Source organism: Mus caroli, unplaced genomic scaffold (genome assembly GCF_978045245.1).
Source record: "Mus caroli unplaced genomic scaffold, Mus_caroli_1 scaffold_15, whole genome shotgun sequence".
NCBI lineage: Eukaryota > Metazoa > Chordata > Mammalia > Rodentia > Muridae > Mus > Mus caroli.
In genome coordinates, this window is record NW_028227270.1 from 57,659,361 (window position 1) to 57,678,598 (window position 19,238).

The following is a 19,238-nucleotide window of genomic DNA, read 5'->3' on the forward strand; positions in this document are numbered from 1 at the left end:
GGACAAGATTCTTGTGTAATTCACGGAGAGAAATAGTGCAAGCAAACAATTGTTAGCATCACTGACTTAGTCACAGTTTGTATTCCTCAACAAACATCATGACTGAGACTCACACTGGCCAGCTTCTTAGAGCACATGCCTATAAGGCCCATTTTACCTTTTAAACAATATTTTCTGACTATACTCATGGCATTTCCACCATTCATCTTCTGCCTCCAAATCCTTCCATAGGCGACTCGTTGTTTATCATCTAAGAGCTCTTTTAGCTTGAACAATGGTTAATGTTTGAATGTGACCTATGTCTGCCTGCAGGACATTCCAACTATGAAGTGAGTTAAAGGCTGAAATGGACTATTGGAGGGTAATAGAATGCACACACAAGGTACTCTGTCCCTTGATTGAATAAGAAGATGTTTTCTGGGAGACTGGAAGAATCTCTTGATAACTCCAAATTTCCCAGACTAGGGCCCTGTCTGCCCCTATTGTGGAAGTACAGGGCTAGGTAGGTCTGTGCTGTCTGAGTCATTTGTTCTCTGTTCATGCAGTAGCCATGTTGCTTCTGTCCTGAGGTAAAGCTGAGTGACTCTAGGTTATGATGAATTCTGGGGAGACCTAGTCATTAGAAGCAACATTAAGAGGTACCTTGTGGAATACTGCTGGGATTCTCCTGTGATGCAGCACGAGTAGTCTGTCAGGTAGACCACTAGCAATACTGTGCTGAGTTTGGCAGCCACTGTTTAAGACGGGAAATTCCATGACCAGGAAGAGCAGGTAGGCTGAGCTATCAGAATCTGATTTGCTGGGACTGGGATGGACTGTGGGTCAGACAATGGTTCTATTCGTACATGTGGTGAACTGAGCAGAAACCCTTGGCCTGTCAGCCTTCCTGAGTTTGGATTTCTTGGGGAGAGAGAGGTTCTGTAGTCCTGTCAGTGGGAAACTGTGGTGCTTACAAAATTACTGTGCATTGTACTCACTGAGACATTGTTTTGTGGATGTAGTGGAAAGATAATTTTACAGAATAAATTTCTGGTTTCTAGGGTTTCTGAACATGGCATTCCACAGACATGTTTGTGTGATAAATTTTACAAATAGTTTCAAAACTGAGGGAGGAGGTGATGGGGATCAGGCTTGGAAGAAAGATCAGTAGTAGCTAGAGGGTGAGAAATATAACAGATTAGGGTCCAGTTTGAGTCATTATTGTGGGCATTGAGAAGTCTGTGTTGTTTTGATTTTCTACACATAAAGCCTTTGGTAACACTGATCAAGTTCACTTTTTACCTCTCAGAGTTGCCTTAGGTTCTTGGTGAAAGCTTTACTAAACTGAGGTGCTGTTTTTTGCATTTCAAATGCTGTCCCATCTGCTGATCTCCCCTCCTTGTCATAGAGACCTTTTCCATTGCTTCTCCCGGCCCCAGGTATCTTCCCACCTTTGCTCATCAAGTCTTCCCCAGATTAGGTGCATCAGATACCACATCAGGCTACAGGTTTAGGGACAGCCCCTGCTGCTGGGGGCGTACCAGCTTTTGGGGGTTTACAGCTCAGGTGGGTGGGACACAGCATTGGATGAGGGCCAAAAGACTGATGATCTCTGGCCTTGTAACTTTCTCCAATTGTACTGGATGCTATCAGCTAATGGCTTCTAGAGACTTGACACTCTCTTGCTCATAGTGTGGCTGAAAATGGCTGGCTTCTTTTCTCTTTATCTCACTGTGCATTATTTTTACTTTATGAAACTCTGTTTTATTAATTGCTGTATCTTCACGTTATAACTCTCTTTTACTATTGTGTGCTTTATTAAGCCCTGAAAACTTAACTCCTCTTAACTTTATCACAGTTCTATGCTTCATGCTGTGCTGGGGAATCTTACCTCTTTATTACAATCTTGTGGTTAAAATCTAAATTCTTTCTCATTATTTTGTGGTACATTAAGTCCTGGAGAAACAATTCTTTATTAACTCTTTATGTCTGTTATGTCCTACTTTTGCTATCAACTTAACTCTATTATTTATACATAAGTAAACACTAACATCAGGGGATTAGAACATGCTGGTTAGCCTGGGGAGTATTAAATACAATGATTTCTTGCTAGAAGCTACTTTCTGGCCAGGAAGTTTGTTAACTTTCTTCAAGAGAATGAGGAGAGGAAAGGAAAGGAGTCACTCACACAGAAACATATACAGTGGGCAAAGTGGAAAATGGCTACTCACATACATTTGGATGAATTGATGGATGGATAGATGGATGGATGGGTGGGTGGGGCAGATCCTTCAAACAGTCTTATTCTGAGGTTAGAGAAGGTCAGCAGACATGTTCATGTTAGAACTGTAACCACAGTGCTGTTAGGTGATGTTTCCTTGATATTTACTGTATGTGTGTTCTCTGTCCTTTATGTATGGGAGAGTTGTGGCATGGATCTATCTTTTAAAACTCTTTTCTAAGCCGGGCAGTGGTGGCACACGCCTTTAATTTCAGCACTTGGTAGACAGAGGCAGGCAGATTTCTGAATTCAAGGCTAGAATTTGAGTTCCAGGACAGCCAGGGCTATACAGAGAAACCCTGTCTTGAAAATACAAAAGAAAACAAAATAAAATACCGAAAAACAACAACAACAACAACAAAACCTCTTTTCTAGATCTTACATTATGGACTAGAAGATAGTTTTGCTCTGTAAATCTCCATCAGCCTCAGTGACTTGCAAGGTCCTGTGCCCCAGTAAATTATTCAAACTGTAACCTGGGGGCTGAACCGAAAAGGACTTATTGATGACATCATATGTGGAATTCATACTGTTTCCTAGGCTAGATCTTATTTGGGCCTCAACCAGAGGTGAATAAGTGATCTCTCCTTGGGAAAGATGTTAATTCCACACCAGCTGTACCTCCAGGCCTTAAATAATGTTTCTGAGACAAGCTTTCCTATGTTGAGTCAGGTAGCATTCATTCCACTCTGTTATTTCCCAGGACAATGACATTGTTCTCCTATTGACTAAACCAACTAAATACTTAAGTCTAAATCACTACCACCACTGTGTTTTTAAATTACTTGCTGAGTCATGTATGTAATCAACTTTTTTATTACAGTAAGAGGAACAGGATTTGCCTGATGGGCATGGCTTCTGCATTCACTTCAGAAGATAAGGGAGATTATTGCGATTCCTACTGGGGAAACAGTGTAGGCAATCAGCTGCTGGAGTTGCCATTATGAACAAGACCTGATTATGGCAGGGAGGTGATTTTTAATTGTGGATCATGTATTAATCACGTTCTGTGATGAAGACAGCCTATATTGATGGGTGTTTGATTTGTGAATGTCAGTTAAGCCAATGAGTATTCAATTTGCACGTAGGGCACTGTTCTATAGATACATGTGCAACCTTCCCTGACATCATTACGTCAGCTCAGGAACTGAAACCCAGGCCAGTGGGTGTAGTTGCGTGTGTCAAGATACAGGTGTCAGCAGCTACGAGTCCACATAGAGGCCAGTTCAATAGTGTTCATTAATGCTATTCCTGATGGGAGGGTATGGGCAGCTCGTTTTGAATGTGAGCATATCTATGCAGTTTTTCAATTATATTTAAGTTTGAAAAAAGTCAATTATTTAGTGGCAGATGGATTTCTGAGTTCAAGGCCAGCCTGGTCTAAAGAGTGAGCTCCAGGACAGCTGAGACTATACAGAGAAACCCTGTCTTGACAAACCAAAAACCAAAAAACAAAAAACAAAACAAATAAAAGAAAATCATTCTTGGTTCCCTTTTCAATGTAATTTCTGTCAATTCAGCACTGCTCTGAGCTCTTACTATTTGAAATCCTGTGGTGTTTCCCAGGTATAAGAATTTATTTTCATTTTTTACAAGGTCAGTTTAGGACCATGTCTCTTGATGCCCAGGCGGCTCATGCTATGTAATTGATAACTGCTATGCACATCTGGTTCTGTCCCTCAGACCACATGATGGGAAGACAGTGCTGCATCTCTTCTAGGCTAGGCTTTGAAGGGGAAAGTTTTCCTGGTTTGGCAGTACTTGACCTTAGCAATGAGAAGTGAGGTAATCAATTTGACCTGGTCGATAATCACCTTGACTGGCTGCAGAAAAGACAGTCATGAATCTGGATAAAGAACTGAACTTATTGTCAACTGTAATTGACACTACTTCAAGTAGTTCACATTACTGTATTAAAACAAGTTGAGTAACCTAAAACTGAAACAGGTGGGCATTGTGAAAGTGTTTTTTATTATTTGCAACATTTAACATGGAGAACCCTTCCTTTTTTGTGTGTGTGGTTTTTGTTTTGTTTTTGTTTTTCTTGACAGGGTTTCTCTGTATAGCTCTGGCTGTTCTGGAACTCACTTTGTACACCTGCCTGGCCTGGAACGCCAAAATCCGCCTGCCTCTGCCTCCCGGGAGTGCAGGGATTAAAGGCTTGCACCACCATGCTCAGCTACGGAGAGCCCTTTTTTATTCTGGAGCTTTGGAATTGACAAAAATACTCTTTAGTCTAGGCTACAGTTTCTGGCGGCAGCCTACGTTTATAAAGGATATTGAAGATGCTCGCTCCTTTTCTTTTTTGCTGGCCATAATCTGGCAAGAGAGATCATTTGATTTTTCTTGCATTAGAGGTTCCATCTTTGGAATTATGGTATATGCTGAAAAGCAGTTGAGACATACAGGCTCTACTTGTATCCTTCAACTTTCCATTGGTATGCAGTTATTGGTTTCCTAGTTGGACTACATTCTGTGAGCCATTCTTATATACCACTTTCTACATACATAGAGAGATCTACACTATCAGTTCTGTTCAAGTGGAAAACCTTTACTAATACAGATATGTTTTTTTGGCTTTTTCTCTACACACAGCAGGTATTTATAAGGGCAGTAGAAGACTCAGCAGTAGGGATAGCCATGATTATTGGGTCTCAGATAACAGTTACTAGGGATGGTCCACGTGCCTCTACCCTGATCCTATAACTGACATCTAAACACTGAGCTTCAGGTTCTCTGCACTAATTTATTCACTTCTTTGTTAATTTAAATTTTTGTTGTTATTAATCTATGTAAGTCTTTTATTGTGAGAAAAGCCTCTGTGACCTGGGCAGGTCACTTAGGAAGCATTTTGCTTGGGGTGATCTGAGTTTAGATACCACCACCCATGTTTACTACCTGCAACTCCAGATCCAGGGGGTCTGACACCCTCTTCTCTGGTGTGCCACTCGCACATACATGGAAAACTTCCTCTCGTGCATGAAATCATACACATGAACATAGGGACAGACATGACCTCAAAGGTGCTAATATCTTATAATGCAAGGTAAGCAAATCAAGCAAGTTTATGTGTATAATAGAAATCATACAGTGTTTTTTAATCTGGTATTTTGTATCTTTTTAAAGTTTCCATTTCATAAATGTAGTACACACTTTTATAATTTTATAATATCAGAATGCTTAATCTCTTCAGTTTTTTGGATTAGCCTCCATTCCCAATCCATCTCACATATTGTCAAAGCAGACAATAGGAATGAACAGGAAGAGTGCCGGCCACTGAGTTTGTAATTTTCATTCGGATTATTATCTTACAGTTCTTATTTAAATGACCATGTTAGATGCAGGCTTGTTTATGTTTCCTTTTTCCAGTGCTTCCATCTATGTTGTATGATTCATTAATTATAATCTAACTATACTGTTGTTTCTCTAGGAACTAATAAATCTTCACCTCTTTTCTTCTTCTTCTGTTAATTTACTATCAGTTCCTTGAGTTTTTTCTGGTTTGGGGACTTTCTGTGGAGAAACAGTGTTAGCTTTCTCTTCTTGACCTGAAAAGGTTGCCTCTACTCCTTTCTTGGAGAAACTGTGTTTTCCAGTCCTTGCAGTCATCAATGTTTGGATTTTTAATCCTTCAGTGACTGATTTGGTATGGGGGTTCTTAAATTATTTTCATATATTATTGTCTCTGTCTCCTAATTTTCTTAATTTGTCAGCATTTCAGAGCCTACAATCATTTGAGAGAACTACAGTTGAGGCGGTACACAGTCAGAATGGTTGTTTGCTAACTTGGTGAGAGATTGTGGCATTGACCCTTGACTAGTGAAGGCTCATCCACTGAGTGTGGAAGAATCACTAAGTGAGTAGGCCTGGCCTGGATGAGCAAGAGAGCAAGCCAGGAAACAATGTTTGCTCATGGTGTTTGCTTTTATATTTCAAGTTGGTTTTCTATCATAAGATTCCCAAATAATGAAAGGATGTTTTTGGTTTTTTTAATTGGATATTTTGTGTATTTCAAATACATAAAACATTGAAAATGTTATACCCTTTCCCCATTTTCTCTTTGGAACCCCCCTTTCCTATAACCCCTCCTCCTTCCTCTATGAGGATTCTCCCTTTGCCACCTACCTTCTTCCATCTCACCGCTCTGGCATTCCATTACACTAGGGCATGGAGCCTTCACAGGACCAATGGCTTCTCCTCCTATTGATGCCAGACAGTTCCATCCTCTGCTACATAGCTGTGGGCCCCTGTAAATAGAGGGAACTGAGCTCACTCATTTGTAGGACCAGCAAGAGCTCTTCATGTAGCACCTAGCTTTTTTACTACCCCTTCTTAAGCTCTGGAAATGCTGGACAGTGGTGATGTATGCTTTTAATTGTCACATTTGGGAGACAGAAGCAGGCGAATTTGTGAGTTTGAGGCAGCTGGGCTATAGAGTGAGTTCCAGACAGCTAGGTCTATACAGAGAAACCCTATCTCGGAAACAAAACACAACAAAACAAAAAGATCTGGATGAAAGTCTTACGCATGCTCTTGCACACACACCCACACACAGGTACATACATACATACATACATACATACATACATACATACATACATACATACATTAATATTTTTACCTTGCCTTGTGGCTCAGTGTCTTGCCTTTTCCAGCCTCCCACAACTAGTGTGTCCTTTCCTTTAATCCTTGCTCAACCCTCTCAATCTGCCCTCACCTTTGATGCCCACTTACCTTTTCCTTGCACAACACCCTAATTCTGCTGTCAACTTAGTTGTATTTTGAACCTCCCACCTGGGGAAGTGGCCAATGATCACTCCATTGGGGATCGAACATGGTTGGTGACTCTCCCACCTTTTTTTTTTAATTCCGGTTTATTGTTGGACATTGTTTCACACATATATCAAACAGATCGATCAAATAAATAAATAAATAAATAAATAAATAAATAAATAAACAAACAAACAGCAACTTCATAGACAAAAAGAAAAGGAAAAAAAAATAAAACTTTTTTCTTTGGCCTTTTTAACCATCTCATACAAACCAACTACTTATACTACAGCTAGGTACATACCTAAAAGTTACTGGAATGCTCCGAATAAGATTTGTTGTTGTTGTTTTTGCTTTTTTTACAAGGTTTTTTTTTTAGTTTTGTTTTTTCTCCTTTGCGATTATAATGAACATGGTCAAACCACAAGTGAGGTCTGCAGTAGGACAGAAAACGCTCTGAAGGCTGGTTTTTTGTTGTTTTGTTTTTTCTCCTTTGCGATTATAATGAACATGGTCAAACCACAAGTGAGGTCTGCAGTAGGACAGAAAACGCTCTGAAGGCTGGTTTGGTCACCCGTTATCATTAAAAATGGCTGACAATATGTACAAAAATATAAAATGTAAATAAAAAATACAAACAAATTTTCCTTTTAAAGTATTTTTAAGAAAAAAGGCAGGGCCTGGGAAGTTCTGTTTTTTTTTTTTTTTTCCTCCCATGTTGCCAATTCATGTTGTAGTTTTGGTGGGGTGGTGGAGAGCGCATGCCACCTGTGGTTGGCACTGCCAGCTATGGGTGGGCGGGGCCTGCTTTTCTACTCGAAGGTGACCACGTTTAAGTTCTGAGACGGGAAGTGGAGGGTGAATAGGTCACGGTGCGTAAGGTTACTTTTCCTTTTGCGGTCTAGTCTTCTCCTCGGTCTTCTGCTTCTTGGTGTCGACATCGTCATCCTCACCATCCTCAGCTTCCGGCTTTCCCACAGGAGCCTCAGCTTCCTCATCGTCATCTCCATCCTCTTCCTCACCGTCACCTTCTTCCTCCTCCTCCTCTTCCTCCCCACCGTCTTCCTCTTCTTCATCTACCTCATTGCCAGCCTCCTGCTCCCCATTTTCCTCGTTTTGAACGTTCTCATTGGCAGGTGCATCTCTTCCATTTTCTGCCTCCTCCAAAACTTCCTTCCTCTCCTTCAAGTACTTAGTGGTGATCTCAGAGCTGGTGTCCACTGCCACGTCTGACATGGTGGGGCACGCCAGTGGTCCGATGCCGCGAGTGAGGGAATTAAAGGAGTTCGAGGGCTCTGGCGAGAAAGCTGCCGGAGTCCACACTGGAGGATGTGGTTGGCAGAGAATGTGGCTGCAGTGAGCGCAGAGCAGGACCCCAGAACAATATAAAGATGGCTCTTTGGAGCAGCCAGTGTGGGGGCTGTTGACTGTCTTTTCCTCTAAAGCATGGTAGATCTCCCTTTCCTGCCCCATGCCTCTCTTTCATCTCCTTCGGGAATCTGGCAGTCCTTCCACCCATCCATTGACTGCTGTCAACCATACTGATTGATCAAAAGCCAGGTAAAGACAAGGACCTTCAGAGTTTATAGGCAGAGTCCCAGTCTTAGCATTAGAACCATGCCCTAAACTTCACTGCTGAGCTATCTCTCATACCATATGTTGTTTACCTATAATAAACATTAATGTTGCCAATATTTTCTTATGTCCAGGGGGAACTATTAAATCATATATTCCCTTTTGGTAGTATCTTATTACTGTTATAGTGTGAACTGGTGTACCTCAGGTTCTGGAAGTTGAATACCGAAGTGTATTGTATGTATCACTTTTAAAAGAGTTTAAGTAAAGGGCTGGAGAGATGGCTCAGCAGGTAAGAGCACTGACTGCTCTTCCAAAGATCCTGAGTTTAATTCCCAGGAACCACATGGTGGTTCACAACCATCTGTATTGGGATCTGATGCCCTCTTCTGATGTGTCTGAAGAAAGCCACAGTGCCATATACATAAAATAAATAAAATCTTTTTTTTTTAAATAAGAACTTAAATAAAAGCACATAAGTTCATTCTATGTTTCTGGTTTGGTTGGTTAATTATGGCAGGAGATACAGGGTCTTCCTATGTATCTTTGGCTGTCCTGGAACTCATTGTATACATCACATTTACATCCTACTCAATGTCTTCTCCCTATGTCTCCTGACTGCATTGGTTTGGTTTGGTTTGGTTTGGTTTGGTTTGGTTTGGTTTGGTTTGGTTTGGTTTGGTTTGGTTTGGTTTTTCATGACAGGATTTTCTGTATAGCCCTGGCTGTCCTGGAACTCACTCTGTAGACCAGGCTTGCCTCGAACTCAGAAATGTGCCTGCTTCTGCCACTGTGCCAGCATGCCTGGCTCTGACTACATTGTTAAAGTCATAAGCCAGTAGACCCAGCATGTTTATTGATTTTTATATGTAGTAATTGTCAATATTAATACAATTTCTTTGGTGTGTGCCAAACACTATTGTTCTTGTAGAGCTTTTCTCTTTATATATGTAATTGACATTTTTAAAAAAGGCTACATCCTATTCAAGGGCTGAGAAATGACAGGGATGACAGGGCTTGAGAGATTCTTCAGAGCTTAAGAACACTGATTGTTCTTTCAGAGGACCTGAGTTTAATTCCCAGCAACCACCTCGTGGCTCACAACCACCAGTAATAGGCATCTGATGCCCTCATCTTGGGTGTCTGAAGACAGCAACAGTGTACTCACATATGTGAAATACATAACTTTTTTTTTTTAAAGATTTATTTATTTATTATATGTAAGTACACTGTAGCTGTCTTCAGACACTCCAGAAGAGGGCGCCAGATCTCGTTACGGATGGTTGTGAGCCACCATGTGGTTGCTGGGATTTGAACTCTGGACCTTCGGAAGAGCAGTCGGGTGCTCTTACCCACTGAGCCATCTCACCAGCCCGAAATACATAACTTTTAATAAAAGAAAAAAAGAAATGACAGGGGCGAACCTTATTATTAAGTTTCCTTCTGATATGACTTGGTAGTTACAGTAGAACTTGGGTGTGAGTAAATAAGTGGGACAGGCCCCAGAATTATATGAACACATTGCCTATGAAGAATAGATGCCCGATGTTGTTTCTATTGTGCTTTCTTTTGTACACGTTTATGGGATGCTCTAGAATGCAGTGACTTATGAGGACGTGCATGTGAACTTCACTCAAGAGGAGTGGGTTTTGCTGGATTTTTCTCAGAAGAAGCTCTACAAAGATGTCATGCTGGAAACCTACAGAAACATCAATGCTATAGGTAAATTTGTGAATTCCCTTTCCTGATTTAAAATTCAGGAAAACAATTTTTCTTTTGATGCACTTCTGTAGTTTCAATAAAAATGAAGGAAGGATTTGGTGAATAAATCATGCATGACTATAAGGTTCACTGAAGATAGTAACTTACATTTTGCTAAATTTTAAGGCATACATTTTCTGTTTTAGGCTTTAGTTGGGAAGCCCAAAATATTGAAGAACATTGTCAAAGTTCTGGAAGACATAGAAGGTAATTTTCATGTGCAAGCTCATACAAATCTGCCTCTAAAGATATGTTAATGTGTGCTGAAAATTGATAAGAAAAGGAGCAGGGTAAATTAGCACAGCTTTAAGTGTATTGATGATTGTTACATTCCAACAAAACCATCGCCTTTAATTTCTTATTATTTTGCAATGCTTTTAAGGATAGGGAAACAATGCCTTAGTGTATATCCTCATTTGAAACATAGCCCTATTAGTGCTGCACAGTACAACTGCCAGTCTGTTTCTGCTTACTTTGGAAAAGCTACACAAATTAAATAGTTGATAAATGTATGTCCAAAAGCTTCTAAGAAGCAAATAGTCTATATGTAAGCTGGTTGTACTCATTTATTAGCAGTGTTGGTGCTAAGTTTAGTTAGAAGGGCAGCATTTGGGAGGTGAGTAGGAGGTTTTGCAGTAACCTTAATCCATATTTCACATGTCTATGAGAACAATGAGTCAAACCTTGTGAATGCAAACTTCAACATTTTATGTATTGGACATCTTTTCATAAGTATTTAATATTTTATACTGTATACACACCATGTATACCAAACAGACATTCCAAAAAATATGTCTGTCTGTCTCTCTCTCTCTTTCCCTCGCTTTCCTAAAAGTATTAGAAGATATATAGTGGGTTGCAGTTATAGAGTAGACTTTTTGAACATAATACACGTTAACAGTTAATTATATTTCCAAGTTTGTTGGCAATTCATCAGCAACCTCATTCTGGACAAAATTCTCTTGAGACCTAGGGATGTGGAAATGCTCCTATTTTTCCTGGTTCACTTTGCAAATATACTATAAGCCACAGTACAGTAAAATATGGAATACACTTAGTGTGTTAAAGCTCTGAATTCCTCCACTTTTCTTCATGTCTGGGAACAACCTTATATAGAAAAAGAATACGTAAAACTGAGCCATGTTATCAATGTTCATACCCTCTCAGGTGTCTCTGACCATGAGAAACAACCCATAATGAAGGGGAACAGCATGAATGTAAGCAAAGGGATAAAAGGTCTGATGGCTCTTTACATTTAGACAAATAGTAACATTAAATCCTAGAGATGAAAGTATTCTGAGACTTCAGAGATGGCTCAACAGTTAAGAGCACCAACTGCCCTTCTGAAGGTCCTGAGTTCAAATCTCAGCAACCACATGGTAGCACACAACCATCCCTAATGAGATCTGACTCCCTCTTCTGGAGTGTCAGAAGACAGGACAGCTATAGTGCACTTACATATAGTAAGTAAACAAACAAACAAACAGAAAAACAAGAAGAAAGTATTCATCCATGTGGTAAAGCTCTCACATGTGCCAATTCTCTTTTCAGGTGTGAAAGGAGTCAGAGTGCAGAGAAACCCTCTGAATATACTCAACCTGGTAAAGCCTTTGCTTTACATGCTCACAGTCATGCCCATAGGCATGAAAGGATTCATACAGAAAAGATCCCCTCTGAAGTTATTCACTGTGTCGAAGACTTTTTACCTTACACAAGTCTCCAAGTACAGAAAAGAACACAAACTGGACAAAAACCCTATGAATGTCATCAATGTGATAAAGGATTTGCAATGCCCAGTCTTCTTAAAAACCATGAAAGAATTCATACTGGAGAGAAACCCTACAAATGTAATGAATGTGATAAAGCCTTTTCCAGTAAACAGAGTCTCCAAATACATATAAGGATACATACTGGAGAAAAACCCTGCAAATGTAATGAATGTGATAAAGCCTTTTCACAACACAGTACTCTTCAAACTCATAGAAGAACACATACTGGAGAGAAACCCTTCAAATGTAATCAATGTGATAAAGCCTTTTCTGTTAAACATAGTCTCCAAGTACATATAAGGATACATACTGGAGAGAAACCCTACAAATGTAAAGAATGTGACAAAGACTTTTCAGAGAAAGGTAGTCTCCAAATACATATAAGGATACATACTGGAGAAAAACCCTACAAATGTAATCAATGTGATAAAGCCTTTTCCCATAAACAGAGTTTCAAAGACCATATAAGGATACATACTGGAGAAAAACCCTACAAATGTAATCTTTGTGATAAAGTCTTTTCACGACACTTTCAACTCCAAAATCATATAAGAACACATACTGGAGAGAAGCCTTACAAATGTAATGAATGTGATAAAGGCTTTTCACAACTCAGTACTCTTCAAACTCATAGAAGAACACATACTGGAGAGAAACCCTACAAATGTAATCAATGTGACAAAGCCTTTTCAGAGAAAGGTAGTCTCCAATCACATATAAGGATACATACTGGAGAAAAACCCTACAAATGTAATCAATGTGATAAAGCCTTTTCCCATAAACATAATCTCAAAGTCCATATAAGGATACATACTGGAGAAAAACCCTACAAATGTAATCAATGTAATAAAGCCTTTTCCCACAAACAGAATCTCCAAATACATATAAGGATACATACCTGAGAGAAACCCTACAAATGTAATGAATGTGATAAAACCTTTTCCCAATAAGGTCATCTCCAAATTCATAGAAGAATAAATACGTGAGAGAAACCCTTCAAATGTAATGAATGTGAAAAAGCCTTTTCCCACCATTATAATCTACAAATTCATAAGAGAAGACATACTAGAGAGAAACCTTACAAGTGTATTCAGTGTGTGTAAGTCTTTTCAAAGCATGGTTATCTTCAAAAGAATAAAAGAATCCACAGTGGAGAAAAAAAACTACGAAGGAAATGGATGTGAGCAACCTTTTTACAATGCCATCATTTCTGAATGTGTAAGTGAACATACTGAAGAGAAAGACTGAATGTGATCATAGTCTTAATCATCATGAACACATTTGTAGGGGCCAGAATCCTGAGTATAAGCAATGTGGAAAAATCTATGCCAGGCAGTTATCTCCTAATGCAGCAAGGAGCACATACTGGAGAGATAGAGAGAGACTATAAATATACACAATGTGGTAAACCTTTGCATATCACAGTTATCTTTTTTTTTTTTTTTTTTTTTTTGGTTTTTCGAGACAGGGTTTCTCTGTATAGCCCTAGCTGTCCTGGAACTCACTTTGTAGACCAGGCTGGCCTCGAACTCAGAAATCCACCTGCCTCTGCCTCCTGATTGCTGGGATTAAAGGTGTGAGCCACCACACCCGGCTCACAGTTATCCTTGAATACATAAAAGAGCAGATAGTATATCTTAGGATACATGAAAGAAGACACTGGAGAGAGAAACTGTGTGTAATGTGGTAAGGTCTTTGCAGTTGACATTAACATTGATCTCATAATGTATAAGTTAGCACAGACTTGTAAGAAACCCCATAAAAATAAGGAATGTGGTAAAGCTTGTGTGTGGACCAGTTGTTTTTTCTTGAGAAAAATCCATGCTGCACAGTAACCCTGTAAGTGAATCCACTGTGGAAACATTTTGTACGTCACAGTATCTGTATGCAAGAGTAAAACCTTTAGCATGTACTGGGTCTGTGAAAGTTTGCATGTCACAATAATCTTTTAGGACTTTAAAGAACTCAAAAATAAGGCAATCTGTGACTCTGATGGACATGGTTCCATCTTGGGCCAATCCAGTTACATTAATTTACACAACATTATTCATTCTTGAGAAAACCTTTAGCAAATGTCAACTATCTGCTCAAGTATGATGATGTCTCTATTTTATTCATACCTGGAAACTTATAGGGAAAAAAGCCCTATGAGGTCCATTGATAAGGTAACTGGTTTAGAATTCACAGTTCACTTTAAGTCCACGAAATAACTCATTCAGGTGTGAAACACTGTTGGTGAGTATTAGTGTCTTTTCTGTTGTTGTGATAAACTGTCTAAGGTATTGTAGAAAACTGCAGTCCCAAACCAGGGTTTCCACCCCAGCTTTGGCCATTTCTTTTCCAGGTAAAACACACACAACTTTTATATTTGTAATAAACCTTAGTCAACACCCAATATTGGCTGATATCGATCCTCTATGCTATCTTGTCTATTTCCCAACCAGTAATTTTGTCATATAATTTTTTTTTTCTTTCAAGTGATTTTATTCCGTTACCCCGTGGTAGGAAAACTCATCAGGACAAAATTATCAGCACAAACACATATAACCACACTTACCCATGCAGCCCTGTATGGAAATATCACAGCCAGAACCAAGGCCTTGCACAGGCACCCCGACCCCCGCAGGTCCTGTCAGAGAACACTGTCCCTTCATCACTTCCTCATTGCTTAAGTCCATGTCACAATAGAGCAAAGCCACAAAACCAGAGAGAGGTAGCCACTTTAAAGCAAAACCAAAAATATTTGATATCCAGTTTCAAAATACCACTGTCTCCTTCTCTAAGATCCTGCTAGGAGGCCCGGGCTGGGAAAGCTGGGACGCGTGGCTTAGATGTGGCATGTCACTCAGGTCCAGGTTATCTCAGCAAAGGCTCAGCATAAGGCAGCCAGCTGCTCAATTGACTGGCGGGTAGTCTTTGCAGTCTCTTCAAACTCTTTTTGCTTGTTGTTGGTCTCCTTAGCCCGCTCTGGGGTGCAGGCGCAGTCCTCCAGGAAGGGCCAGTTCTTGAAGGTGGCGATACGGTAGTTCTTGAGGTACAGTTGCCAGGTCGGGGGCAGCGCCGGAGCCCCCATGATGGCGTCACCACAACCTCCGCCAAGACGACTTGTCATATAATTTTGCCTTATTTCATTGGTGTTATGCTTAACTCCACTTAGTCACCCCACATGGCCATTATCGTATTATTGACCTAACCTAAGGCTGCTTTTTCTTTGTCTGCTTTCTTCTCCTTGTGGTTCTCCTCTGACCCCAAGTCCAGTATCCCTAATCCCTGTCTATGTCTCTTCTGCCCAGCTACTGTCCAGCTGTTGATTGTTGTCATCTTTAATAACCAATCAGAAGAAACTTGAGAGCAAGGTCGCACACCTTCGCTTGGGTCTGTGTGCAGATCTTGTCTTCTAAGGATCAATCATTATTTAGTTTCCTGCTTTTAACATTACAGTACATAGCAAGAGATGAAACCCCAACATGAAGGCAATTTTTAGAAGCATTTAAATTTCATTAAAGTTCCAAAGGGACATAGGATCACCATGATATTGTCAGGGCAACAAGTGTCATTTGTGGCAGCTAAAGGAGGAGCTCAGAGCTCACGTCCTCAGCCTATAGCCTTAAAGAGAGTGTTAGAGCCGGGTGTGGTGTCATTCACCTTTAATCCCAGCACTTGGGAGGCAGAGGCAGGCAAATTTCTGAGTTCGAGGCCAGCCTGGTCTACAGAGTGAGTTCCAGCACAGCCAGGGCTACACAGAGAAACCTTGTCTTCAAAGAACCACAAAAAAAAAAAAAAAAAAAAAAAAAAAAAAGCCAGAGAGAGTGTGTGTGTGTGTTAGGACTAGACATGATTTGAGGAAGTAAACTCTGAAATTCAACCTCAGTGACATATTTTCTCCAGCAGGCAGATATTTCCTATATCTCCTCACATGACACTACTAACTGAGAAGTATTGATTTCTCTGCCATCAATCCTCTATGCTTGCTTTCTGTTACATAAGCCAACTCATGATGAAGAAAAACTCTGGATAGGCCTTAGATGCCACAACCCCTCGGTTATAGTAGTCAATGTTTATACAAGAATAACAAGCCGGGCGTGGTGGCGCACGCCTTTGATCCCAGCACTCAGGTGGCAGAGGCAGGTGGATTTCTGAGTTCGAGGCCAGCCTGGTCTACAAAGTGAGTTCCAGGACAGCCGGGGCTACACAGAGAAACCCTGTCTCGAAAAAAAAAAAAAAGAATAACATCATGAGTGAAATTTTCTTTGCTGACCAACTTCCTTTAATTTTATTTATGGGGTTTGTCTGCATCTTCAGGTGAGTATGTGCATGTCTATGAAGATTTCCAAGATTATTAAGTTGTTGTATCTTCTTTTGGCAAAAGATACACGAAGATGTCCGAACCTGACTTTATCGCTGGGAATGAAATTTTCTTAATTACTTGGCCATGTCTCTAGCCATCTAAATAATTAAAGTGTTTTATATCATCATGATGTCAGGAAATAGAAAAAAATCTTATACAAGAGAAAAACCCTATGCATGTTGATGACCTTGTTATAGCTGTAACATCACAGATGTTTTCCATATCAGGGACAACATCCTGTTTCTTCTCTTCCTCACTTTGTAGACCAGGCTGGCCTCAAAGTCAGAAATCCGCCTGCCTCTGTCTCCCGAGTGCTGGGATCAAAGGCGTGAACCACCACGCCCGGCTCAGGGTGCATTTCTTTCTTAAGTTAGGGAAATTTTCTTCTATGCCTTTGTTGATAGTTCTCTGGGCCTTTGAGCTTTGAGTTGAGAGATTTGATCTCTCTCTCTCTCTCTCTCTCTCTCTCTCTCTCTCTCTCTCTCTCTCCCTCTCTCCTTTTTTCCCTCTCTCCTTCTCTCCCTCTCTCCCTCTCCTTTTCTAGTTCTCGTGACCTGACATTATTTACTCCAGAAAGCCAACATTTCCTAAAACGTCCCAAAAGATACCACCAACTAAGAAGGATTAATGTCTCTAACTTTCAGCCCACATGTTTGTACTATGTTACATGAACCAATTCATGATGAAGAAAAACTCTTGTCAGTAGGCCTTCAGATACCTCAACTCCTGGATAATAGGAATGAATGCTTGTAAAAGAAGAACATTCATGAGGACAAAATTATGTGTTCAAGAACTTTGAATTTTGGCTTTGAGATGTGTGAGTGTCTCTGTGAGAGGAAGTGCATGCTGAGTTCCAAGAAGATTAAAGCACTGGCTCTTCTTTAGCAGGAACTAGAGGACGTTGTCAAAACCGGAATTTGTCCTCAAAACTGTCCTTTACTGCTTCTCTATGTCTATAGCACTGTATTTATTTTCAAGTCTTTTTATACCATGTTAATATCGGTAAAGGGGATAAAACGTATACAAGAGAAAAAGCTTATCCATGTAATGTCTTTGGAAAACTGTAGACATCACAGTTGTTTTCAATTTCAAGAACAGGACATCTTGTTTCAACTCTTCTTTATCCCGAGCTTTTGTCCCCACCGGTAAGAACACACTCGGGACAACCTGAATCTTCTGCGGCAAAAGCTTTATTGCTTCTTCATGAGGTAAGACCCCAACCCCAGAAAATGGAGTCGCTTATATAGCCCTAAGCCCTGGCTTTCAGCACCTGATATGGCGTGTCAGCTCCTGATTTGTTGCTCGCCCATCACCCCACTATTAAGCCCGAGATGGGCAGTGACTAGGAGTGAGTTCACTCTCGCACGTACAAGGCTTGTTTACAAGTTAGGCACAGTGGAGGCCAGCGCCATCTTATAATGGAGATTTCTCGCGGCACGGCTCTCCACACTTCTTCATCATAGCCTTGAAGGAAGGAAATTATTTACCATGATCACTCAAGTATTTTTAGAGATCTCCAGTTATGGTTGTTGATTATATTTTGAAACATTTGTACTAGATATTAATGTTGCTCTGTGTGTGACAAGTCCATCAAGGAAGTTTCTTCAGCAGTTCCTGTAGTCCTTCTCTGGCTACTCTTCATCTTGGAATATGCTTTTACTTGGTGATAAGTACTTTTCTGCTGCAACGTATACAATGAGATTCCCATCATCATCATCTAAGTGCCTCACTGTTTATATAAATATCAGACTGTGTCTGATCATACTTTTCAAGTAAGGATGCCTGGGAAAGTGTTGTGGGCTGGCTGGCAGGGTTTTCTTGTACATTTTTTTTTAAAACAAATTCCTTTGAGTTGTTGCTTGTTGCTTGTTATGTGGTCTGGCTTGGAGGTCTGCTATTAGACAGGGCTACATTTTAACTCTTCATTCTCATGTGACAACCTTTTGAGGACAAGTCCAAGAGTAGAAGATGTACCCACAATGTGCTCTGTTTTGTCAACAATTTTTAATAATATTAATGTTAAAATGCTTAATACATGGGACTATGATAAACACTTGTGTGTGTATCCAAAGCATAATTTTCAACTGTCTCTCATACATGTAATAAAGTAGGATAATTAACAATCAAATGTGTATCTCATAATATAGCTTTCTGTGCTATGGATATATATGTATTATTTGATGACCCATAATTCTTCATGCCTGCATTAAGTATCCTTTTTGTACTTCATCTTCAAGTACAGCTTTCAGTGGAAACTATGTACAGATGCTACATTATGTAAGAACAATGAGATTTCATTTTTTGTGATGTATGTTTGTGTGTGTGTCTCTGTGTCTCAGTGTCTATGTGTATGTGTGTAATATGCTGGTGGGTTTTTAGGCCACCACATATATTTGGAAAATGGAAGAGAACTTTGTAGGGTCTACATTTGACCATCATGACCTTGATCAAGGTCAGATTGCTAGTTTTGCATACCACAAATGTTTTATACTAAGCCTTCTTGCTGATCCTCAAATAAGATTAGATAAAAGATTCCATCAGTAAAATATTTTTTTCTTTTCAACATACAAACATATTGTTATCAGAGGATAATAAATCTTATTTGCCAATGAAAAGTATATACTGTTGTTTCCTTTTTCTGCGATGTGTTAGTTTATTCTTGGAGTAAACACTTCTTTTTTTTAATTAATTAATTTATTATTATATGTAAGTACACTGTGGCTCTTTACACATGCACCAGAAGAGGGCGTCAGAT

The 19,238-nt window shown here is 39.9% G+C and overlaps 1 protein-coding gene and 1 pseudogene across 1 annotated transcript; one reads left to right on the forward strand and one right to left on the reverse strand.

The window, feature by feature from the left end:
• Positions 1-7,691: 7,691 nt before the first annotated feature.
• On the reverse strand, positions 7,692-8,266 carry LOC110288498 (prothymosin alpha pseudogene; annotated as a pseudogene).
• A 22-nt stretch (positions 8,267-8,288) lies between these two features.
• Positions 8,289-13,037, forward strand: LOC147000927 (uncharacterized). The gene is made up of 5 exons (XM_085830834.1): positions 8,289-8,297; positions 10,201-10,327; positions 10,513-10,573; positions 11,918-12,417; positions 12,652-13,037. The coding sequence occupies exons 1-5, from the start codon at positions 8,289-8,291 to the stop codon at positions 13,035-13,037; spliced, it is 1,083 nt and encodes a 360-aa protein (XP_085686960.1).
• The last annotated feature ends 6,201 nt before the right edge of the window (positions 13,038-19,238 follow it).